Genomic DNA, 26,525 nt, shown 5'->3' with positions numbered 1-26,525 from the left:
CTACTGTCATCAACCTTAACCACAGGACTTGCTTGGTTAATGAGATAAAAGTGCAAGTGGTACCTACTACTTCCAAGCAGAAGATTCAAGAGCCACAGGTGTGGTTCTGCCATGTTCTCTTTCCCCTCTATTGTGAGACCAACATTTCCCAGGTGGAGCATACACCTTTAATCTTGGTCCAAAACTCAAGAAGACATGGAACAGAGCCCACAGCCAACCCACCGAGGGCATATAACATGAGCAAGGAATAAACCATTGTTATTTTAAGTCCAGAAGATTTGGAGGTTGTTTGTTATTGCTATTGTTGTCTTTATTGTATAACCTAGTAAAAGTTGACAGTGATCAAATAAATGCTAATTAAAATTTTGAGACGATATTTCACACCATTATGATAGGTCAAAATTAATAATTCTAGTAACAAAAAGTGCTGATGACAATGTGGAAAAACCTAACAGTGGTTGCTGGTTGGAATTTAAATTGTCACAACCACTTTGGAGACCGCTCTGCCAACATCTGGGAAAACTAAAGAAGTAAAGCAGCATCTTAGCAACCTAGCAATTCCCTTCCTAGGTGTCTCCCCTGCAGAAACTCTTGCACAAGTAGATAAAGAAACATATATAATAATGTTCACTGAAGCACTGACTGTTATACTACATAAAAGAAATTGTGCCTCAGCAGGGGAATAGATAAAACGGGTTAGTCATTCAAAGGAATACTATACGGCAGTTAAAAATCAATAAAGTAGATTTACACGTGATAAAAAGACAAATGCAGAGAAAGAGGAGAGATGGGAATAAGACTCTAGCAATATCTTTAATGCTTTATTTCTTTTAAAAAATATCTAAAACACACGGCTAAATGGTGACATCTGGTTAAAATTTTAATGATAAATATACAGCTCTCCTATTATTTTTGTATTTTTTAAAATATCATGACTTTTTTTAAATGACAGAGAACAAAAATAGATTTAAACCATAAAGCACATTGGTCAACCATGAGCTTTGGTGATAGATGACAGGGGCCTTCAAGATTATCTAAGTAATCCTATATTCTAAAGATAAAGTCAATTTCTGGGCCTCAGTTTGACCCACAGAGGTTGAGTAAGTGACTCAAGGTCACATAACAAGTTATCAACAAGTTGATTCTCAAAATCTAGACTTCCTAACTTCTATCCTAACTTCTAGGATAGGAAAAATGAGGGACATGTGATCAAAAACAATGTAACTGAGTCAGGTTCAGAACACGGTTCTACTGTTTCCTTGTTGTCCCTACCCCTACTACTGAGAGATATACAGTATTATTCTCTCTCTCTGAGAGCTTTAAGGATTTTTAATCATCTATTTGTACTCCTTTTCTCAAAACAACTAACATAGCAGAACAACTGTAACTAAATGAGTAAAATTAAGTTCTACATAACTGATACAAAGGTAAACGTTAAGGACCATGAAGCAGTCATCTTAGTAGTTCAGCAGTCAGGTTCACGACCTCCACAGTTAAACTGCTGGGGTTGGAATCCTGGTTCAACCACTAACTAGCTGGGAAACTTTGGGCAAGTTATTTAACCTCTTTAAAGCCTTACATTCCCTCATTTTACAATGGAAATACCCATAATAATACCTACCTCATACAGAGTCTTATAAATATTACACGACGTAACTCATTCAAAGTTCTTCACACAGTTCTTCAGTAAACATTAGCTATTAGTATACGTCAAGTAAATAAAGTAATTTAGCTATGAAAGCAACAGGCTCTTTTGATTGTCATAAAATAAGGCATTAAATGCTTTTAAAAAATTACATTGGCTTTGGTCAGCATCGATGCTAATCAATTATATGCTTTGCAAATCAAGAGTGTTTTTTAATTAAATGAAACTAAATTAAATAAGCTAGATTTTAAATCATTATCTGTCTCGGGATGAAAACACTTGGGATTAAACTGCTGAAATTTCATTACTCTGAAATTTCAACCTAGTGCAATGTTTCTCCTCAAGTGAAACACTTATGGCCATGGGTAATATTCAAACTATTTAATGCCCATCCACAACAGACACCAGCCAATACACATGACCAGTGCAGCCTGGCAGAACATCGGCCCTGCTTACCCTTAAGGGTCAGGAACTATCGTTTCTAATGGAAAGGATGACCCTCTTCTATGTTTTCTTGTTTTGCTTTTTTTTTAATGCAGAATTGCGACAAACTATCTTATAGGAACACAAAATCTATTCACTGTGCCAGGCCACAAATGAGGGCAGACGATACTTTTACGGTCATTCCACACATCAAGATAGTTCTCCTACCAGCTCCCAGTCTCACCTCCAGGTCACAGCTGTACTCGGTGCCACCTAGGAGGGTCACTTTGCACTGAACAGTTCTGGTCTTCTTGGTGGCTTTCTGAGAGGCCTTCTCTGCTTTTAGCTCATTGGTCTGAACTTCCTTTGTCTCCCTTTTTGCTGCTTCATCTGATTTGTCCTCCTGTATTTCCTTTACCTTCTCCTCTTCTCTCTCTTTACTTACTTCTTCAACAGGCTGTGGAGGAAAAAAATTAAGTTCATACTAAAGGTGACCAATTTGCAGAAGGCAACACACAGAAAAGGAAAATCTTAAGTAAGAACTGTGATTGTTATAAACACTGCGAGCCTAAAAGACTTCAAAAACTTTGCCAGAAGGGGTATTTTCCTACATTTTCTTTCCCCCAGTCCAACTCCAATTTTCTCATTTTGCCAATTTGGCAACGTCAGCATTAAATGAGTAAAAGAAACTATGTCCCAGCAACCACAACTTAAATACCATGTCAAATAATATTTCTAATTACAATTTCATACCATGGCAAAACCTAGGCTTCATCAGGCAACCAAAAGGCACACACATACAAATCTACTTCTTCCTATCCACTGAACCCCTAAATAAATCAGATACAAAAGTGCATACTACTTAAAAGGAGAGGTAGAAGGATTCTGAGAGTACCTGTCTAACCCCTGATCTGCATATACAGGGGATTTTTTTTTTTTTTGCTTTATTATTTTGAAAGTTTTAAAAGGAATAACAGGAGAGGGCTGTGGTAGACCCTCTAAGACCCATATTCCAGATACAGTAAGCCAAAGCAGTATCTTAACACAAGATCACTGAAAATGATTCAAAACAAATCCTTTTTGTTAACGTGGTTACTCCATCAATGCTTTCACTTCCAATCACTTCTCAAACACACTTTGTGTCTCCAGACTGCTCACCACAGGTTTCTCTTCCTTGACGTCGACCTTGATCTCCTGTTGTTTTCTCTGGGCTGTTTCTTCAGCATCACCCTTGGCCTGCCTTTCTTCTTCAGGAAGAGATTCCTCCTTATCTAAAATCTGCTCTTCCCCAACAGCTTGGGTAGGCTCTTTTTTATCTCCTCCGTCTTTGGCCACTACTAAGTTATAGGACTTTTGTTTCTTAAGCCACGGGGGTATGAATCGAGAAATCCCCCTGCTCTCAGATGGATCTTTCTCTTTCTTCTGGCGGTGTGGACTACTTTGGCTTTCAGCTGGAGGAGGTGACTGGGAACCTTTTTCCTCCTCGGGATCAGATGACTGATTCTGCTGATTTTCTGCTACTTCTTTCAGTTTCTCCTTGGTTGCATCTGCTCCTAACTGGTCAGATTCTTTCTTCACTTCAGATGCGGAGCCCACTTCAGTAGTCATGGTCACAGCTTATTCTATAAACAAAACAAAATCACCAAAGGTTATTTTACAAACTCTCCCAGTTTTAGTTTGGAGGCAAGGGGCAGGGTAAGGAAGGATGGGAAGGGGAATGGCAGAAAGATGACAGGGAGGAAACAAATTTAGAAAAAGAAGGATCAGAAGCACAAGAGACAAAGGAGACTGCTTCCCTTAAAGTTTATAATTCTCTGTCAGAATCAAAGAACCAAAACTAGCACCACAACAGAATTAACTCTCCGATTCTGTACAGAGAAAACTTCAAAACATCAAAAGCTCTAGAAAGATTCCTTTTGTTTGATTTCATCTAGCTATAAACAATAATTCACCCCAAAAATTCAACTTTTTCAGGAAAATTCGATTTTTTAAGGAAAATTACTTTTCTCTATACTTGGTATTCCTTATTCTACAATATGAAAATGTTACTGATAATGCTAGAAAATTCTGAGACACATTTCACTGCAATTTCACACATTAAAACCAAAACTTTTTAAAATGTTATTATAAAAATGAATTTTAAGCGTTGGGGGCTTAATTGCGAGATAACTAAATCTGGAACAAAAATATCTTCTTTTTTGTTCCAATATTAAATCCCATAATTCACCATCACTATTCTAATGCAAAAATTAGTCTTCTAAGAAAGGCACTAAAACTATAATCAAAACTCCAAACCTCCATCCCACCCAACCTCATAGACAGTTTTCCTAGCATATGTGATTATAAGAAAAGTATCTAAGCTTAGGTCCCAAACTGAACCAAATGAAGACATCATAGGGGTGGGGGGGGAATGCATCTAATAATCAATCCTATCATAACTAATGAAAACAAAATTGAAATTAAATCTCAAAGTATCTGGCTGTCTAAATTTTACACAAGCAAAGAGGGAGTTTAGAAGAACAGTAGCACCACTGACATAAAAAAACAACAGGCAGGCACTTGAAAAGATGCTCAACATCGTTAATCGGAGAAATAAAATTAAAAACACAATGAGATATCACCTCACACCCCTGAGAATGGCTATCTTCAAAAAGAACGCAAATAACGAATGCTGACGAGGATGTGGAGAAAAGGGAACCCTCGTACACTGCTGGTGGGAATGGAAATTGGTGCAGCCACTGTGGAAAACAGAGAGGTTTCTCAAAAATCTAAAAGTAGAACTACCATACGATCCAGCAATTCCACTCCTGGGCATATATCCCCAAAAAGCAAAACACCAATTTGAAAAGATACATGCACCCCAATGTTCATTGCAGCATTATTTACAATTGCCAAGATGTGGAAGCAACCTAAGTGTCCATCAACAGAAGAATGGATACAGAAGATGCAGTGTATATCTACAATGGAATACTCCTCAGCCATAAAAAAGAATGAAATTTTGTCATGTGCAACAACATGGATGGATTTGGAGGGTATTGAGTGAAATAAGTCAGACAGAAAAAGATAAATACTGTATGATATCACTTATATGTGAAATCTAAAAAATAAAACAGATCAGTGAATATAACAAAAAAGTAAGAGACTCATAGATATAGCAAACAAACTAGTGGTTACCAGTGGGGACAAGGAAAGGAGGAGGGGCAGGATAGGGGTAAGGGATTAAGAAGTACAAACTACTATGCATAAAATAAATAAACTACAAGGATATACCGTACAACACAGGGAATATCGCCAGTATTTTATAATAATTATTAATGGAATATAACCTTTAAAAATTGTGACTCACTATGTTGTACACCTGTAACTTACATAATATTGTACATCAACTATAGTTCAATTAAAAAATGAAAAAAAAATTTTAATAAAAAACAACAGGGCTTCCCTGGTGGTGCTGTGGTTGAGAGTCCACCTGCCGATGCAGGGGACACAGGTTCGTGCCCCAGTCCAGGAGGATCCCACGTGCCGCGGAGCGGCTAGGCCCGTGAGCCATGGCCGCTGGGCCTGCGCGTCCGGAGCCTGTGCTCTGCAACGGGAGAGGCCGCAACAGTGAGAGGCCTGAGTGCCGCAAAAAAAAAAAAAAACAATAGGCAGGGACAGCAGACATAGCACACTGTCTCCTCTCTTGCCAAGGATAAAAATACTCAAAGGCCTGGAACCCTGACTAATGGGAAATTTCACAGCTATCTTCAAAAGTGATACAAACTTGAAAAGTTCAAAAAATAAAATACTCTTGATTTTTCTTCTTAAAGATTTGACATATAATTCACATTCCATAAAATTCACCCTTTTAAACTGTACAGTTAGTGATTCTAAGCATATTCAAAAGGTTGTGCAACCATCACCACTGTTTAATCCTAGAACACTTTCATCATCCCCAAAAGAAACACTGTACCATTAATAGTTACTCTCCAGCCTCTCCTTCCTGCAGCCCATGGAAATCACTAAACTACTTTCAGTCTGTATAGATTTGCCTATTTGACATTTCAAATAAATGGAATCATACAACTTGTGGCATTTTCTCTTAGCATAACATTTTCAAGGTTCATCCATGTTGTAGCATGTATCAGTACTATACTTGTTTCTTAAAATATTATTCACCGTCTTTTGCAAATCATATATCTGAGGAGTCCCGTATCCAGAATATAAAAAGAACTCTTACAACTCAACAATAAAGACCAAAAAAAGAAATTTTCTTGATGGGCAAAGGATTTGAGTAGAATTTCTCCAAAGAAAAAGTGACCAATAAGAACCTGAAATGATGCTGAACATTATTAGTCATTAGGGAAATGTAAATCAAAACCACTATGAGATACCACTTCACATCCGCTAGTATGGCTATAATCAAAGGCAGACAGACAGTAACAAGTACTGGTGAGGTTATTGGAAATTTTGGAACATTGCTGGCAAGAATGTAAAATGGTACAGCCACTCTGAAAAGCAGTTTGGCAGTTCATAAAAAAATTAAACATAAAGTTACTGTATGACCCAGCAATTCCACTCCTAGGTATATACCCAAGAGAAATGAAAACGTATGTTTACCACAAAACTTGTAAATGAACGTTTCTAACAGCATTATTCATAACAGTCAAAAAATGTAAACAATCTAAAATGCCCACCAACTAATGGATGGACAAACAAAATGTGATACATCCATACAATAGAAAATTAAGTAGTCTTGAAAAGGAAGACTACTGAACCTTGAAAACATCATGCTAAGGAAAAGCCAGATACAAAAGGCCATTTGTATAAAATTTCCAGACGAGGCAAACCCACAGAGACAAGAAGTAGATTAGTGGTTGCAAAGGGCTGGAAGGAGGCGAGAATGGGAGCAACTGTTAATGGGTACAGGGTTTCGTTTGGGGGTGGTGAAAATATTCTGGAATTTGACAGCGGTGATGGTTGAACAGCCTTGTGAATATACTCAAAACCACTGAACTGTAAACTTTAAAGGGGTGATATCTCAATTAAAAAATAGTAACTTTTAAATTGTTACATACTTGTAATAGGCAAGCATAAAAACATTCATTCAGTCAGTCAGCCTATATTTAATGGGCCCCTACAATATGCCAAGTCCTAGGCACATGAATGAAAGACTACCTTAAGGAGCTAGCAGAGTCGGGGCATAGATAAATGAAGAGCATGCTGCTTAAAAAGCGCAGCACAAACCCTTAACGTGGATTAGGAGAAGAGAGTCATTAGGCAAGCCTTTCTGCAAAAGCTGACATCTGAGTTGCTTTAAAATAGTAAGTATTCATTATCCAGGCAAGAGAATCAAAATGGGAAGCACGCGCCAGGCATAGGCAAGGGTGTAGAAACACGAGGATATTCCTCCTGTAGGAAACTACAAGTACTGAACAACAAAACACTGTACAAGCCAAGTGGGGGCTTGTGAGTGGGGATGTGAGGGAAGGAGGACAGTGAATTGCTGATGATGAAGCAGGAGAAGTAGACAGGAGCCAGAACATAAAAGGTTTTACATGTCACGCTAAGAAAGGTCTGGAGGTTGATTTAAAGGCAATGAGAAGTCATATAAGCACTTTAAGTAGAGGAGTAAGTAATCCAATTCACATTTGGGATAGCCCGACCTTGCTGTAAAGTACAGGATGAGAGAAAAGAATGAAACAGAAGGCATCCAGGAGGCTGGTGCTATAATCCAGGCATGATAAGATAATGGTCTGTACTCTGGAGGAAGCAGTGAGGTATAGGATAAGAAATGAATCAAATGGTAAAGACAAAGACTGGACATGACGTGGTGTCTAACTGAAAATAGCAAGTCAAAGAGAAGAAAGAGTCCAGGAAAAGTCCCAGGTTATGAGACCCTGGGTGATGGTAGAACCATCATAGAAATAGGGAACCCGAGGAAAAGAAGGTCTGGTTGACACAATTAAACTTGATTTTTAGTTCACTGCGACTGAGAAGTCTGTGGCCACTTGACACACAGGTCTTAAAAGGAGACCAAATACGCACTAGAGATACAGATTTGGGAGTTGTCATCACATGAGTGATAGCTAAAAGCACAAGTGACATTGACGCCACCTAGAAAAAAAGTATAGTTCGAGCTTAGAGGGCCCTGAAGAGAACCCTTATAACCACCAACATTTAAGGGCCAGGCAGAGGGAAAAGGCATAAGGGTGAGAAGAAATACACAGTGAGACAGGGAGATCAGGGGACAGTAATGTCCTTGAGGGCAATGCTACAGAAGACTAAACAGTTACGTAACTATAACATACACATGTCCAATCTTACATCTTATTCTTATGCACTTGAAGTTCAAAATCATGTCTTCCAGTAAGACCCTCAAGAGTACTTGAACTGGCTCCATATTGTACAGAAAATCTTTTTTCCTTCTTTAAGGTACCATTTTACAGGTACCAATTAAGTGGAAAATATTATTTACATTGATCATGAAATGACCAAAGTTGACTTTCAGCACATATTCTCTAATTGCATTTTGAGAGCTGAATCAATACCCTGGTAAAATTAAAACAAAAATGCCTCACACTTGTCTGAGCTAACCAAGATAACTGGCAGCTCTCTAATTACTTTGGCTGTGAGAAACAATCTGGAGACTGATCAACTAAAGCTGATTTTGGGTCAAAATATTTCAGAAGCCATGAAATATAAAACTAAAGTTCCCACTATTACGTTAAAAGCATTAATATCTGCATTTTCATCCTAAGCTCTATCACTCACTGCTTACTGGGTCAGACATCACGCTTAGGATTTCTGCTCCTCACAACATCCTACAGGGTAGGTATTAGTCCCATTTTGCGGTAATAAATGGAAGAGTAGAAGTTAAGTGACTTGCCCAAGGCCACTGAATGGAGGACCACACAGCTGTGCACACCTGTACTTTGTAACGCAGTCACAACTCCACTGTGTATGAAAGAAGGAATCAACCAGAGCCCTTGGCTTAGTCCTCAAAGAAGATTCATGCCAATCTGTCAAAAGGACTACAGAACAACATGAATCTACTCCGTGATTTGCTATAATTAGCCCTGCCCCTCCCCCAAATAAGAAATATACCAATGAGTTCCCACCACCAAGAAAATCATATTTAAAGGTTATTACCTGGCCATGTAATCACAACTGAGCTGATGGATCAAAACCAAAGACAAGGGCTTCCCTGGTGGCACAGTGGTTAAGAATCTGCCTGCCAATGCAGGGGACACAGATTCGAGCCCTGGTCTGGGAAGATCCCACATGCCGCGGAGCAACTAAGCCCGTGAGCCACAACTACTGAGCCTGCACTCTAGAGCCCATGAGCCACAACTACTGAGCTCGCATGCCACAACTACTGAAGCCCACGTGCCTAGAGCCCGTGCTCCGCAACAAGAGAAGCCACCGCAATGAGAAGTCCACGCACCGCAAGGAAGAGTAGCCCCCGCGCGCAGCAACGAAGACCCAACACAGCCAAAAATAAATAAATAAAATTAAAAAAAAAAAAAGACAAGGTGCTACTACAGACACAAAGAGCACAGGTAAACCACACCACACCACTGAGTCTCACAAGGCAGTCCTCAACCACAACTGTACTTGCAAGACTTTTAAGTTTTATGAACTTTAGAGCTGAGCAGTGCTGTCCATGCAAAGGGAAATTACAAGATAAAATACAATGGAAATGGCTAATTGGATTGTAAATATTCAATAAGGGTAGATACAATTTATGTAAATAAGTACATTCTTAGAATAGTTTCAAGAGATCAACAGTGTTTAAATCAAACCTAAACACCATCTTCTTTGTTGACAAAATGGTTTCTTGAACAAATTACCACCATCAAGAAAACATGATTATAGCACATCAGTTTACCATAATTATCATGCCTGTAGCACTCAGAGTTTCCAATGTGGATAAGCCTTTAAATACCACTGCCCACTAAAATGGAAACTCCTGCAGCGGAACACAAGCCCTCTACTAAAATGAAAGCCCCCTGAGGGCTGGGATCTCAGGATCTTTCTCTTTTTTTCACTGCTATGTTCCCAGCATCTAGACTGGCACATAAGGGGCACCAGAAAGATATTTACTGAATGAGTGTTGTGAGATCATCTGGCCTAATACCCTCATTTTATCTTAACAACAAGGAAACTGAGACTCAGAAAGACTAAGAGATTTGCCTGAGATCACAAAGCCAGGTGGGCAAAGCCAAAAACAGAAAGAACTACTGTTTCCCAAACTCAAGCAATGCTCATGCTCATTCCACTAAGCTTTAATTACAAATATCTAAAATTCATCGTTAGTATCCTTATATAACATACTAAGTAAAGACCTCTCTACATATCAGCAACCAAAAAGAACACTGCTGTGAACACCCAGCCCATTAGACAGTCATGTGGTTTTTAACACAATTACCATGTTGGCATGCTCCATCCGGACTGACAAAAGTGTTCATTATTGTAACAGCTCCGTGAGAAAAAAGCATGCATCATTTAACACACAACCAAGCAGAAAACCATCATCAGTAGAGAATCAGCACTGTTTAGGTACGGAGCTGTGTTATAAGAAACTATTCTTTTTTCTGATGCTTAAAAAAGGAGGTAAGTTCCAAGGTGCTGTCACTACCACTAGCTTAAACCACCTACCCTGTAACATTATGCTGCTGGAAAGCGCTAGCCCTTAATCAGAGCACAACAGCAAGCAAAGCCAAGCAAGAAGATACAATGCACAACTCTACACACTCATACAAAGAACTTCAAGCAAGAAGTTCATGCTAATTATTGGGTCCAGATGTTTCCTTAAAACCTTGAGAGAACCAGTGCTACTCTAAGAGACCTCACTGTGAATAAAATCCCTGAACAGGGTAGGTGCTGCTGCCAGCTGAGCGGCTCCCATCCTCTGCTGAGATCACAAGCAACAGGAGGTCTTTGATTTCTATCAACAGAGCTCAATCCATTCGTTAGGGGACTGAAGATTTACAAAAGGGGGAAATACGCATTTGTAAACTTGAAAATGCAGGTATGGAGAGAGGCTTTCCTTTGAGTTTTGAGGCAGGAACAAAATTGTGTGACAAATAACAATTAAACTTAAAAAATACTGGCAACGTGTACACAGTTCCAATTCGGTCATTTTCCACTCTGACAAATCCTGTTTTTATCCGTCGTGTGACCGGGCAGAGGATATGGTGAGCCACTTTCTGATACCTACGATCACTTGCTTATGTTCATCTCCCCAAACAGACTGTAACCCAAGAAAAGGGCTTTTAATAGCCCCACGACCTTCCCTTAAAGCGCTGACTGTGAGAAAAACAAAACAGCAACCCCAAGAAAGGAATGATTCAGCAACCACCTAACTCTGCTTAGGAAGTAATAAGAGTGATGCTTCTCAAATAACAGCCAACATGTTTTTAAAAAGGGAAGGAGGGGGGCTTCCCTGGTGGCGCAGTGGTTGAGAGTCCGCCAGCCGATGCGGGGGACACGGGTTCGTGCCCCGGTCCGGGAGGATCCCACATGCCGCGGAGCGGCTGGGCCCGTGAGCCATGGCCGCTGAGCCTGCGCGTCCGGAGCCTGTGCTCCGCAACGGGAGAGGCCACAACAACAGGGAGAGGCCACAACAACAGTGAGAGGCCCGCGTACCGCAAAAAAAAAAAACAGCGAAGGAGGGAAAAGGAGGAGGAGGAAAGGGAGGAAACAGGAAAAAGAAATATCTGGAGAGGGAGAAGGAATAACAAAAACAGGCAGGCTGAGAGCTGACTGCAAGTAATTCCTCTCCCTTGTAGGTTTATTTTTCTTAAGTGTCAAAAGGTCTAGAAAATACTATATCCCATATCCAAATAAGTACAACTACATTCCAAAGGGACTGTTATGTTAGTTTAAATTATCTATATGGTGAGGATAAACAAGAGTTACTTTTTACATAATTCAATGCTGCCCACCCTAGTTACCTTAATAACACATTATATCGCTTGTTTGGTTTCTTTAAAGGGTAAAGGACCTATAAGAGACAGAACTATTTCTATAAAGATATAAGCAAACATCTGGTTTAAATTAAAACCACATATACAAAAGATAGGAAACTGTAGCCCTTTACTAATTCAAGTCTAGGCAGGATCGGGTTACATTCAGAGCATGAATTTTCCTCCAACCTTTCTACTTTTTAACAGAACTCAAATTTTGTTCAGCTTTTCTCACTTTTCCCGCTGCGTGCCAGTGGAGGCTGGCTCCAGGTCAGGCCACAAGGTAATGGTCTGCTGGTCTAGGGCAATCATGGTAGTTCCCCTTCCCTTTGCCAAAAAGACATGTAAAAGGTCTGCTGGTGGGGGCTCCTGGGGAAAGATTCCTCCTTCTAAAAAGAGCCATGAGACGGCCCCTCTTCTTCTTCTGAAGACTGTATACATGATTCCTAGAAAGGCTGTTACCATCTTGAATAATCCATGAGACGGGAAGGTCTAAAGACAAAGTAACATATAGTAGAGGGCATTGGCGAGAGGGTCACAGAGAAGAGGACCAGCCCACTGCGCGTGCTACACGTGGCCAGGTCCAGCGTTTGAGCTTCCTGTTATGTGAGATAACATACTCCCCTACGGTTTAAACGATTAAGCCGGGGGTGTGGTTACTTGCAGCCACTATTAGCCTCTGTGTAACCTGAGTAAGCATTAGAAAATAAGCCCTAAGAAACTGGGAGCACATGCAGAACCATCTCAGTTAATTATTACTCCCCACTGCGTTTTACGGCCCTCACGCCTGAGAGCCATGGTTGTCGAAATGTTCCACTTTTTTCAGATGCTCAATTTTTAAAAACCTAGTATTTGAGTTAATGTTAGTGAGATAAACCATTAATTCTTCATCCTAACAACTCTAAATAAAAATGAAACAAATTAAACTATCTTAGAGTTCAAAGTGTAAAGTTCCCCTCCTTCATATATTGGAGAGGAGGGTATATGAAAACCAAGGCAGGGCTTCGCTGGTGGCGCAGTGGTTAAGAATCTGCCTGCCAATTCAGGAGGACGTGGGTTCGAGCCCTGGTCTGGGAAGATCCCACATGCCGCAGAGCAACTAAGCCCATGCGCCACAACTACTGAGCCTGTGCTCTAGAGCCCACAAGCCACAACTACTGAGCCAGTGTGCCACAACTACTGAAGCCCGCACACCCGAGAACCCTCGCACCGCAATGAAGAGTAGCCCCCGCTCACCACAGCTAGAGAAAGCCCACGCGCAGCAACGAAGACCCAACACAGCCAAAAATAAATAAAAATTTAAAAAAAAAGAAAACCAAGGCATTATTCTCTACAATGTCCAAGTCAAATAACACCCAAGATAATTGCTAACAATATTATTTGTTAATAGCAAGCCCCTGCTGTTCTCATCAAGTCAAGAAAGAAATCTGTGCCAGGCAGTCTCCTCCACAAGCAACTAGGTCATCCTAGGAAGAGCTGCCCTTCCCTGGAGCTCAGTATACCAGAGGCTGTGCATAAATCGTCAAGGGTCACAATACTGCACATCATTCCCATAATCAAAATGCATATAAACCTTGTCATATGGGGCACTCTGACAGCGCACCCTCACCAAGTGACAGAGACATCCAGAACACTGCTGGCTCTTCATTAATCAACTATGCACACTGAGTTGTATGGTCAGAATTACTGATGAACTACATTTGCTCAAATTCCTTCTCTCAGATGGGGCCCTGATTTTTGTAAAGGCCAGAGCTGGAGCTACATTCTTTGTGTGCGAAACGAACTAATCTTTGGATAAAATAACATGATGATTTGGAGATGAAGTCTGGGAACTAAACAGACCAGGATTAGAATTCCAGCTCTGTTTCATACTAGCCACGTAACCACGGACAAGTTATTTAGCGTCACTGAGTCTCATCTTCCTCATAAGCAAAACAGGGATATTAATACATACCTGCCCGGTGACCCTAAGGATTAAATGAGATGCTATACATAAAGTGCCCGGCACATAATAAATTCATAATAAATAGCCGGCCACTGTCATCATATAGGGATTCTATAAAAGAAGGGACTGTGTCTGTTTCTTCACTAATGGTAGTGACAGAATCAACAGTAAGGACAGAAATAATAAATAATGATAATATGAGCTATCGGTTGAGCAGTATTCCAGAGACTCTGCGTGTCGCAATTCCTTTAATTCACAACCCTCTGAGGTAGGAACTAAAATTACTCCCACGTTGCAGATGAAGAAGGTAAAACGAGGATAAATAACATGAGCAGAGCTACACAACCGATAAATGGAAGAGGCAGGACCCAGACCCAGGCCAGCCAGCTCCAGAGACTTCAGGCAATCCCGCCACCAATCCCAAACAATTTCACTGTTCTACAACCAGCACCTAGCATAATGCCTTACAGTTCATTACTTGCTGAAAAACAAAAATCAATAAGCTATTACTACCATTTGGTAGTTTACAATCCTAAGCAACATGTTCTAATTGAGCCCCTGATAAGTTTTACCCACTTTCAGGATGTGGGTTATATCACTATCTAAGCCCCTTCTTTCAAAACAAATGTTTTCTGAGGACTTCCATAGCCTATGTACCAGATATCAGCAATACAGATGAAAGAAGCCCACTCCCAGCCTAGTGGGAGACAGAGGTACCAATATTAGCATTAACATATATTTAAACCACTTGTCACTAATTCAAAAAGTTTGGTAATTTACATTTCGAAATTAGTTTTGAAAAGCTGACATGGTTTTCTTTAAAACTACCACTGTCATCTCTTCAGGAAGTCACACATGGGAAAGCTTGGTTAAACACTCATAAAATACGAACAGGCATCATAATTTTTAAAGGAGCACTTAATTCTCACTCTCAATTGTATTTGCTAGAAACATGTTTGCTCTCTAGCAAAACTTAAGTAATTTGAATAAAAAGCCAAATAAAATAGTACTGATTATAAATTCCCTCAACATCAAAAACTCCAAAACAAATTAAGTCGGTTAGGCTGACCAACCCCCCGCAATAGGGAAAAAAGTGGCTACTGGATGAGTACAGAGTTAACAGGAAGAAAAGAAATACAAGGGACACATGAACCCATGAGAAGATGCTTACCACACCCATAGTAAAATAAATACAAGCTAAAAATTCAGAATGGAAAAATCCAAAAGCTCAGTTATGTAATCATTGATCAAGACTATGGCAACAGAGGCATTCTCAGAGAGCTACCAGTAGAAGAGTAAAATTATGTACGGATGATTCACTCTAACACTGCCTGTAACAGCAAAAGATCAATGTCCATCAATAGGTGACATTATGCTAAATTCATACGACAGAATACTGTGCAGCTATAAAGAATAAAGAGAGGAAGGTTTCCACTCCTGTTACAGAAGTATCTCCAAGTTACCATGTTAAGCATAGAAAGCAGGATTCAGATGGCACATACGATATGCCACACCTTGTGGGTTGAAAGCAAAGTGTGTGGGAGGTGTAAATACGTGAACCCACATGCACATGTTTGCCTGTATATGCATACAGAAAATAGCAGCGATCATGGGGAATGGCGGTTGACCCTGGGTAGATGAGGTACAAAGCAGCAGATATGGAGACAAAGTTTTCACTGAGCAGAAGTCTGCACAAACTGAAGCACATAAACACTTTAGTAGGAAGGCAATACTTACGCATTAAAATATCTTACACATTAAGTGAACCCAGCACAAGTGGTCGGCTTCCTTGGAGACAACCCGAATGCCACACTGCCACAAGTGACGGTGTCACCTTGCCCTGTCACATAGTTCTGGCCTCAGAACAGTCTGGGTGCAAAAGCCTTCCAGTCTATTCCAGCTTAGCACCAGCATTAAGATAACCTAAAATAAAACTCATTTCCTGGCATATGATGTTTAAGATTATCCCTATATCCTCAAAGAAACCGATTTCTGCTAACCTCCGATTCAGCATACTTCACAAACCCACCTCTTACCCTGTACAGACTGCTCTCCAAAGTGGGACAAGCTCAAAACCTAAGCTTTTAGAGCAGCCAGACACCTTTTAAGAAGTATATCAAGTACCTATTAAAAAAACAACTTATAGTTTTTCCTAATAGTTCCTTAGGAAACCTTGCTAGCTTTTTATCCTTCTTCTCCTCAGCGTGGAGTTAAAACAAAAAGCTGTCTTTTGCTAACAATACTGGTGCCTATGCAGCTAGGCCAAAAAGATTATTCCTAAATTCTCTGCTGGAGGAGTTGGAACAGGGAACTTGGAAACAGATTTCTCTGGAAGTTGAGGAAATGTTTTCAAAGGAGAGTAAAACAGAATGGGAAGATTCTTACTAAATTCCTAAGGTGGTCACACACAAACATCTCCAATCTTGGTCAGCAGTTTCCTCACTTATAGGGAAAGGCAGGAATAAAATTGGCTTGACCAGCGCAAGGACGTCATGTTTCCTGTCTACACCCCTCCCCTGCCCAGCATCTGCTCCTCTGCGCCCATGAAGAGGGGAATCTTCTGTGCAGATGAGTAACTGCATGTTCCCAGTGCACTGTTGTTATGCATCCGGTGGCTTCTCGATGTCTTTTGTGATGTTTCTAGTGTTCGGGGAGCATTTCTTTGGACCACCATCATTAAATAGAACATTCTAGAGAGAAGAAAAATACACTTATGCGCAGTTTCTTCTGATAATGTCATAACCAGGCTCAAAACAGAGCAAAAACTCCACCAAAATTCCCTCCTGGTGGTTACAGATACCAGGGAGTATACTTTGTCTGAGCTCATCCCACAACTACCTTCTGCATGGGATCCCTACTCAGCCCCATCGGTAAACTCATTTAGTATTAAGTGGTAATCTACAACCAGTCTAATACTATTTTTCTATGAATCGAACTCTAAATTCCTTAGCTAAAAAAATGACAGCGGTTCGGCAGGCTTTTCCCAAATAAGCTAACGACAAATCCACCAAGGTTAACTGCACAGGATAAATGCACAGGCTGCAGACGCTGCACTTTAATAGGTCATAAGACAAAAGCCTGTCAGACTCAATCAACTCCCCACACTATGACAAGGCCACCAGGCTGGAGCCTACACTGATCTCGCGCTTTCAAATCCTCTTCTCCATAAGCTTTGGAATGCTGCAGTTGACAGGCGTAAATATCTAAACCTTGTCAAATATAGAATTCACTTTTTAAGTTTTGGTCACTAGCTCTTCTGCCATTTTACAATATTTACAGCACTGCCAAAGAGTTATGTCAACGCATAGCATGTATTTTTAAAATATGAGACTATAAACTGAACGATTTTTCTCGCTTAGGTAAGCAGATCCCAGTGTTGACGCCAGTCTTCCAGTTGGTCAGCAGAAGGTGCCGTAGACTGTTAGCATGTGGACCCTACAAGCCTGGTATGATAAAAGCAACTTTCACCAGGCGGGAAAAGCTGTAACTACAATGGAATTACAGACATGCCATTTGGAATGCGTAAAAACTTTTTTCCCCCAAGTAGTTCTACTGTGAGCATTGGTTTAGTTCAAAACTACTCAGCAAAAGCTTCAAATAACTACTTTTTAGGTGGGGCTGGCCAGGACAAGTTTTTACTTTGGCTAAATATATTTGTTTCTTTGGAGGTAAGATTCTCACAATTCAACATCTGTAAACGTGATGTGGTGGAGGAGTCTGCTGGAGAATATGCCAGGCATTCAACCCTTGGAATCCACCAAAAATTTCAAGCCAACAAAATGTCAAAGTTTAAAATTTCCCTTTCCAACTTTGTGATCCAGCTATGACGTTAAACTATAGGTCATCAATATACCATACAACGTGCAATGGAACACTCCAAAGGAGATGGTCCACAGGGGAGGTGCGGGTCCTATGAATGGCTGTCCAGATCATCAGCATCAACTCCACAGTCATCTATTCCCTCACCCGAGTTGCCAATAATTTGAAAAGACAATTCTTTGTTGAACCTAAAAATAGAAAACTTAAACTTCACAAGGATACATGCACCCCCCAAAAAAATACTAGGTAATTACCTCAGTCTTATAAAAACATTCCCTGCAGTGTCAACAATAAAGAAGGAACTTACAGAGGTCATCTGGCCATCACAGTAGTACTGCTTTTCACTTTGTTAGAAAGTAGCATCAAAGCAAGGTTCTTTTTGAAGGAAGGTTGTTAGACTGGTAAAGTATATCAAGAAAAAGCATGAAGACGATTTTTTCTAAGTCTGGATGCTTGAATCTGGGCAACACGGTGAGTTTTCACATTTCTTCAATGTGACAACAGATTAAATATTCAGTAAAAGATGTTGATACCTATTATTAAATTAATATTTACTTAGGCTGTGACAGCATTAAAACAATATACAATTCTTGACAGTTCTTAATGGCCACTAATCTGCAGATTCTAAAAACAAATTCAAATCTCTGCTAGCCACAATACATTTTTTTAATCAAAGGAGTTAATTTATAAAATGCTTCATCTTCATGCTAATTAAATTGAAATCTATCATCCTTTAACATGTTAAAAAAAATAACTGTACACTATTAACCTTACATATAGTCCTCACTGTGCTTTAGGAATAATTAACTTTCGTATAGTGTACTGTACCACTGAACAAATCAATTGTGAAACAGCAGGGCAAATATATAAAACCAGCTGGCTTCATTATTCTCATAGGTCAAACCTAAAAAAGCAATTATGTTAAAGATAACCTAACAAAATTCAATATTTGAATTTTGCAAATAAATGGTCTAAAAGTACATACGTACGTTTCACAGTGCTTGGTTCAAATATAACTGAATATATTCCCTTGCCAGATAGTACACATAATCAGATTCCATCTACTCTGTACATTAGTATTATCCAAATTTTCAGTCTCCTAGATACTGATAGTCCCAAAGGCAAACTTTCTTCAAAAGCAAAAACAAACAAGCATGTATCACCAAACCTAACTGCTACAACAGAAATTTCCTAAAAATCTCCCCCTTCAAATACATACTCAGCTTTTAAAAAAGTACATCGAGCCCGTTGTCTGCTGTTCCCTGTCATGAGAAGACTCGAAAGCTGATGGAAATCCAGCTTCCAACAGCTTAATGAGCAAGACCGGCCCCACCCAGGCCAGACCCTGCTGGAAAAGGGCATGCTCAGTAGAAAAGCCCAGCTAGGTTCCAAGTTACTTCATTCCTCAGCTAGAAAATCCACATGGGTCAAAGAAACAGTCATCCTCCTGCTGCCGGTTCTACCCACTAAAGGAAGAACATTTTACATAAAGAATAGTTTTAATGGTACAATTGTAATCCTATGATTATAATTGCTTACTATTCTACTACTGCTAGGAATTCTTTCCTCATTTTTTTGTATCGTGTTTACATTGCTTTGGGTTTGCACCCCTCAACTTTGTTTTCATTTCGTGTCATTTTAATCCACCCATAAATAGACACCAAAAGTACTGATACATGTGTACCACATATAGTCTAATCAGCTTTATTTATAAACTGATATATACATTTTGGTATTGAAAAACCACTCAAATATATAGATATTTCATTTTTAAATACTGAAAACTGGATTTTGATTCATTTGTAAAAGAATTTGCTTATTCACTCACACAGTATTTAAATGGAGGCTCATTTTAATCTAGACTTATAGGTATCATCATATAGTTACAAAGTTGATAAAGCCCTGTTTTATTATTATACTGTCATCCTAAACTGAGCAATGATGGGTACGAAAGGTAATCCTACATCCATTTGTCATAATACAACTACATATGGAAGCAAAAACTTAAAGTCACTAAAGGAAAATATTTATTTTAAGATTCAGGTCAGAGAGATCTGAAAAACAACCTATCTTCCTTTATTCTACAATACCAACACACACACACCCCCTTTACATTTCCGCAATTTAAATTATGCTTGTTTTTTCCCCCAGAATAGATATTTACATTAACAAATCAGGACCAAGATAGTCAGACCCTTTATGGCTGGATCCACGTATGCATTTGTATAACTTGACCCTGCTACTGTACCACACTGCTCCCCTAACAAGCAATTCTTAAGTCAATGAGTATTATATGTTCACATTAACCTACCATAGTCTTAAAAAAAAAAAAAAGAAAGATGTTTTTTATTACGAACAAAACACATTAGATACTTAAATAAACAAGATATCGCTCCTAGAGAAAAGGTAAGGTTTGCTTTACAGGAACTTAATGAAAATATGTTTCAGTAGCAGCTCTGAAGAGATTAACCTCTGTCAAAATGAACAAACATAAAACTTAAATTTAAAAAAAAAGACATTCTATAAAATGGAAGTAAACTTCACTATCCACCCACCACAAAGTTTTCACTGGTTCACAAAAGGGCAATTTGGTGAGTTTTTTAGTAGAGCCAATTTTATTCAATTCAAAGCATCTTTTATTCAGACTGTATTCCTCCTACATTGTTTAAATGCTGTATTTTTTCAATAAAAACCGCAGTAGAATGGCAGATTTACTTCAATATGCTTACTTGGAAAAATACTGGCTCCAAACCTTTTTCTAAAATGTATTGCTCCATAGAATGCAGAAGTCTCAGAACTACTGACATGAGCACTGGATCCAGTGAAGCTGACATTGGTAGATCTCTACAATCTGTCCCAGGCATCTCTCATCACCCCTGTGCCTCCTGCCTTCCTAACTCCCCTACTTCCATCGACTGAACTGCATCCCCCCAAAATTCATGCATTGAAGCACTAACCCTCAAAGTGATAGTAGCTGGAGATGGGACCTTTGAGAGATACTTAGATTTAGATGAGGCCATAAGGGTAGGGTCATCGTGATGGAATTAGTCGCCTAAGAAGGGACACCAGACAGCTTGCTCGTTCTCTCTCGCTCTCTCTCATCTCGCCATGTGAGGACACAGAGATCAGGCAACCACCTACAAGCCAAGAAGGGGGTCCTCACCAGAAACTGACCAAGCTGGTACTTTGATCTTGGACCTCCAGCCGCCAGAAGCATGAGAAACAGACTTGCTGTTTAAGCAAGAGAGTATATGGCCTTTTGTTATGGAAGCCCAAGCTGACTAAGGCAGCTACTTTCTTAATTATAGAACCCAATGCTACTGCTCAAGGTCTTCTGCTGGCTTCAATCCTGCCCATAAGACATCAGAATCTCATTGTTCGAACAAAGGTTAAGAGAATTAAGACAGAAGGTGAGTTCTGTGGCACTATGTTTTGGAAAAAGAACAAACCATTAATACAGTGGATAAAAGAGAACCCAGAGAATTTAAATGAGTTTCCAAACTCATACACCCAGTAAGTGGTAGAGCCAGAATTTACACCAATTTGGTCTGCCTCAAAGCCAATACTCGTGGCGCTGGTGGTATAGTGGGGAGCATAGTTACCTTCCAAAGCCAATGCACTTTTCCACCAATGCTGCATTACCTCAATTTCAACACCCTTGCTTTCCAAATGAGTAAATTAAACCCAAAGAAGTGAAATAACTTATAAATAAGGTTACTCAGTGGGTTACTGGCAGAGAAGTTACTGAATACAAACGAGGTCCAGTGTCATTTAAATTATTTCCAATAAGATTTTAAACACGTTAAAGTACATAAAATACTTATGCTGAAACATCCACAAATGTCTAAATATAAAAAAATTGTTCATATGAACGTGTATCCATTACATCTGTCTTAGAAAGATCCTAAATAGCCTCGTTTTGACACTGTTTTGTTGCTCCATTAAAAAGGGAAATTAGACGTTTATCCTCAGAATATTATATTTTAAGTATTCAAGGGAGTTGGCTGGGAGCAGGGGGGGAGGAAGGGTTTCCTATACTTGTATATGTGAGTTTGATGTGTAAACAGAATCAAACCCAGTATCATAATTTCTTGACTTTTTAAAAGTGTCCTGGGACTTCCCTGGTCGTCCAGTGGTTAAGACTCTGCGCTCCCAAGGTAGGGGGCCCGGGTTCAATCCCTGGTCAGGGAACTAGATCCCTCATGCGGCAACTAAAAGAGCCCTCACACGGCAATGAAGATCCCACGTGCCACAACTAAGACCCAGCGCAGCCAAATAAATAAGTAAATAAGTAAGTAAATAAATAAATATATATATATGTCCTACTTCCTGCCTTGGAGGAAAAGGAATGGAACTGAATAAGATGTGGAGGACGGAATAACCTGATGGTCACTCAAAGCTCCAAAACCATAAGGGACACAAACTCTGTGCAGAAAATAAAGTTCTCAGTGTCACAGAAAGACAATGAGGAAGATGGTTCCTTTCATTCTCCCACCTTTATTCATCCAGCCTCCATTTGAGAAGCAATCATCATCTGTCAAACCAGAAAAAAAGCAAACACAATTTTCTGGCATAACCTAAAATAACATAAAAAGTACTGCAAAAAATAAAAAACCACCCCTCTGTTTTTGACTCTACTGATTTTACAGAGAATCCAACCTTCCTATATACCAATCATCATGCAAGACTATCCTTCCTGAATAAACATGGAGAAAAGTTTTACGAATCTCTCAATCTGGACGAACTTCAACTGGTCTACGGAATTTTCTAACAGTCCACGTTTCGTAGGATCATTGCTATCTGGTGTCAACAAAAGAGAAAAAAACAAACCAAACAAAAAAACAAAACAACCACTACACTACTTCCACGGATTCTATGCCGAAGTTATCTTTTGACCACACACCAGCGCGGTTTAACTTCTCTCAGGCTCTAAACCCAGAATAATTTGCACAACTGCACACGAGCCATTCACAAAGTCTCTTTCCTACCACATTTTGTAAAATGTAACATTAGAAAGTATTACAGATTTATGAGACTCTGGGAAAGAAAAGTTCTGTATGACCCCAGATTTTTACAGGGGGTTTGGAGAGAGAGCAGGAACGGTACAGGAGGGAAGAAAAAGAATAAAGGGATGGTGGTTGGGAATCTCTAAACAAAAAGTTAATGTTTTGAAACCATCTAAAAAGTGTCAGGACAAAGCAATAACTAATCCACCCCCTTTTTTTTCTTAACTTCAAAACTCAAAAGCATCACTATTAGAATTACACATTCAGACCAGTACAGTAATCCAGCATTTACTTTAAAATGTATTATTTTCATTCCACTTACATCTAAGAAACATTTGCTGAGTTCCTCCTTCACTCCAGACACTGGTCTAAGCCCTTAGGACTGGAAAGTTCTTCCCCACACCAGCCCTCAGGGAATTCACAGTCTAGCAGGGAAGACAGATATATAAACAAATAATTATACCACATGTGATAAGGGCTATAACAGAGGTACAGGAAAGACACATCAAAGTGGACAATTCCCTTGGGGAGGACAAAGAAGGCATTACAGGATTACAATGTTTAGGCTCATCGTCTCTCATTTAAGATGAACAAATGCTACGGCTAATAACGTGGCAATGACCCTCCTTGCCTTACAGATTAAAAAATAAAAGTACTTATCACAAAGCCCATCACATGCAAAGCAGAAACAAAGATCATACTAGCACCTGTGCAACACCCTACATATGACTGAGCAAAATGGGGTTCTTATAGAATAAAGAAATATAGAACCAAAAGAGATATCAGCATTTATGTACCTCTAGTTCTTGCCTTTCATACACAGGGATCCTGAAACCCAGAAGTTAGGTTACTTGTCCAGGTTACACAGTAAGTCAGGAGCAGAACCCAGACTAGATGTCAGATTCTGCCTAATAATTCCATTGCCTTTCCCTATTGCAGACTGCCCTGCCCGGATGTGAAGGAAAGGGACGAGACACTGTTGAGGAGACAACCAGCAATAGAGACCCTTTATGGCTGTCCAAGGCCCAGAAGAAACAGAGAGCCCTGATGCTAGACATCCAGCAGACCCCAAAAGCTCCCCAACTCTGCCCCACCCTCTAGACCCAAGAAAAATCCTACACCTTCCCACTCCCCCCAAAATTATGTTTCCGAAAATAAAGAGGTCATTGTCGAGAAATTATTTACTCTTCCCAATCTGCAGCAACATTAAATTCATGCTCCAACAGTCTGGACGTATCTCCACGTTGTCACTTAGCTAACGAAGTCTGTAGAATGAAGGTACCAGGAGATAACCTGCCTATATAATGGGATTCTTGTGAGCATCACAGGATAGCCACCACAATAGCTACCGGTAAAGTGCAAAATGCTAAATGAATGCAAATTACTATTAAACACAGAATTTCAATCATCAAAAACATTCATCTAGGCTTTCTCCTCAAAATGGTTGAATATATCATTACATTTATTCTTAAAAGTCATATATTAACCTATAGTAATCTTCGACCATTTATTTAGGTTTTTTACTCAACCTGTAGAAGGAAAACTGTTCCCCCACCCTAATCTACCCTCCATCATTTCCCTTCTTTTCTTTCTTTCCCTTTAAAATGGCCACTACGATTTCCAAGACTCCCTACTAGAACCACATAAACATCAAACCTGTCAACACAAGTTCTTTTCAAAAACATGTTGTAGAAAGTTGAACACTTGAGACAAGCCGGGGAAATGTTAAGGTGTATGCAACATGCAGTGCACAGCTACACGTCATGCCCTAGGGAGGTACAACCCCATCTAGGGGTCTCCCCCTCACTTCACCTGCATCATAGCCAACCTTCAGCCTGATATCTGCCATCTACATGGTTTGGGCACTTGTCTGAGAATCCAGTGTACTTCCAACCCTCCACACCTTTATTAGCTCCATAATTTGAAACCGTAGCTCCACTCCTTTCTTTCCGTAGCTTCACCTTTAAAACTTACCCCTCCGAACTTGGATTATGAAAGAAAACCCTAAGCACAAGTGCTAATACATTCTCAAGCCACAGCCCCTACCCATCCAAAACAATAAACCAAGATACAACATTTATATTTACAACATAAACAATAAACAACATTAAGCTAGAGTATTCACCATTACCTGTGCCTATGAGATCTTGAATTCTGTACTTTTAGGTTTTGCTAAGATCTGTTCATCCAATGAGGAACTGCTCTTTGCCTACTGATAGCTGCTGACAATACACACCTGTGTAAAACTTGGCTCCAGCAGCGCAAGAGTATTTAAATAAATAACTATATCCCAAAGAGAATAAGAGCTAAAATATAGGCATAAACATTTCAACAGTACAACTGACTTGACGAGGGAAGCATCCCGAGGTGACATTTGAGCTGACCTTGAAGGAGAAGGGGGAGTTTACTGGGCCGATTGTAAGCGGGTAGAAGCACACCCCTCACCATTGGAACACTAAGTGAAGGGCACGGAATCATGAAAGATAAAAGCACTGCAGGGTTTCCCTGGTGGCGCAGGGGTTGAGAGTCTGCCTGGGGACACGGGTTCGAGCCCTGCACTGGGAAGATCCCACATGCCGCGGAGCAACTAGGCCCGTGAGCCACAACTACTGAGCCTGCGCGTCTGGAGCCTGTGCTCCACAACAAGAGAGGCCACGATAGTGAACGGCCCCCGCTTGCCGCAACTAGAGAAAGCCCTCGCACAGAAACGAAGACCCAACACAGCCAAAAATAAATAATTATTTTTAAAAATAGACTACTGTGTAGATAATTTTAAAAAAAAAAAGAAGAAGAAGTTCAGGTTGCGGGAAGATATATATGTACCAGAGATGTTCTGGTTGTTTTGTTTGGTGCAGGCTTTTGGTAGGAAAGACAAAGTAGGGAGAGGTTTAAGATACAAAGGAGAAAAAGGAAAATGAATGTCAGGTAGTTTAGAAGAGAAAGAAAAACGATCAAAACCTCAAGAGAAGAGTTTAGTCTTGGACAGCAGGAGGGACACCTCTAGCCTGGAGACCAAAGAGAAGGTAACTGGAAATATACATGGGCTGGAAGAGGAAGAGGTTTAAGAAAGCTAGAAAGACAGCAGTGCACCTGGAGTCCTATTCTCCTTCCCAAATAACTTTGATAACTTTGGAGCATTTAAAAGAGGGGGAAAATAAAACAAGACAAGAGAAAATATAGTCAATCTCCTAAAATACATTCATTAATAATTCTCTTAGCATTCATGTCAACATAGGATTCAAGACGGATTAAACTGAACAGTTTTCAACATGACAAGTTATTGGCATTGTAAACATTTCAAACCTTGGCGCGCCCCACGTAATCTGCTATCTTCTAATATATAAACTGATTTGGAAATCAACATCTATTAAATTACCAAGAATATAATAAAATGAGTGCTATCTTCATATCTTCTGTATAGAGGCAGAAAAAGAAGCTAAAAAAGAAGTCACTGAAATCACAAGGTTTGGAGAGGGGTATTTTGTTTTGCTTTAATTATAGCATGTGCCAAGGGCTTGGCTAAATCTATTTTACAAGATACAATAACTATAACTGTAATTCCTATTCTCAAACTGTGAAGCCTATGTCTCAATAAGATGTCAGTTTAAAAGACAAGACAATAAAGACCACGGTCACCACCAGAACCCCATTAAGAATATGTGAAAGCTTATAAAACAAAACTCCTTTTATAGAGTTGAATCCTTTCCAGGGTGGGTCTTTAAGACATTCTGACAGTA

General features: G+C 39.7%; 1 protein-coding gene across 4 annotated transcripts in view; it reads right to left on the bottom strand.

Moving 5' to 3' along the window:
- EPB41L2 (erythrocyte membrane protein band 4.1 like 2) overlaps positions 1-26,525 on the bottom strand; it is a 154,197-nt gene that overhangs the window by 108,853 nt on the left and 18,819 nt on the right. For all 4 annotated transcript variants that reach the window (XM_082855699.1, XM_082855696.1, XM_082855697.1 and 1 more), the window contains exons 2-3: positions 3,227-3,690; positions 2,313-2,525 (exon numbers count right to left, since the gene is read on the bottom strand). In XM_082855699.1, the coding sequence (XP_082711825.1) occupies positions 2,313-2,525; positions 3,227-3,676 (663 nt within the window). In that variant the 5' untranslated portion in view covers positions 3,677-3,690. The remainder of the gene's footprint in view (positions 1-2,312; positions 2,526-3,226; positions 3,691-26,525) is intronic.

This window comes from Leucopleurus acutus (genome assembly GCF_964270905.1).
Source record: "Leucopleurus acutus genome assembly, chromosome: 15".
NCBI classification, from domain to species: Eukaryota; Metazoa; Chordata; class Mammalia; order Artiodactyla; family Delphinidae; genus Leucopleurus; species Leucopleurus acutus.
The sequence above is the reverse complement of the archived record's forward strand: the minus strand, read 5'-3'. Positions and strand labels throughout refer to the sequence as shown.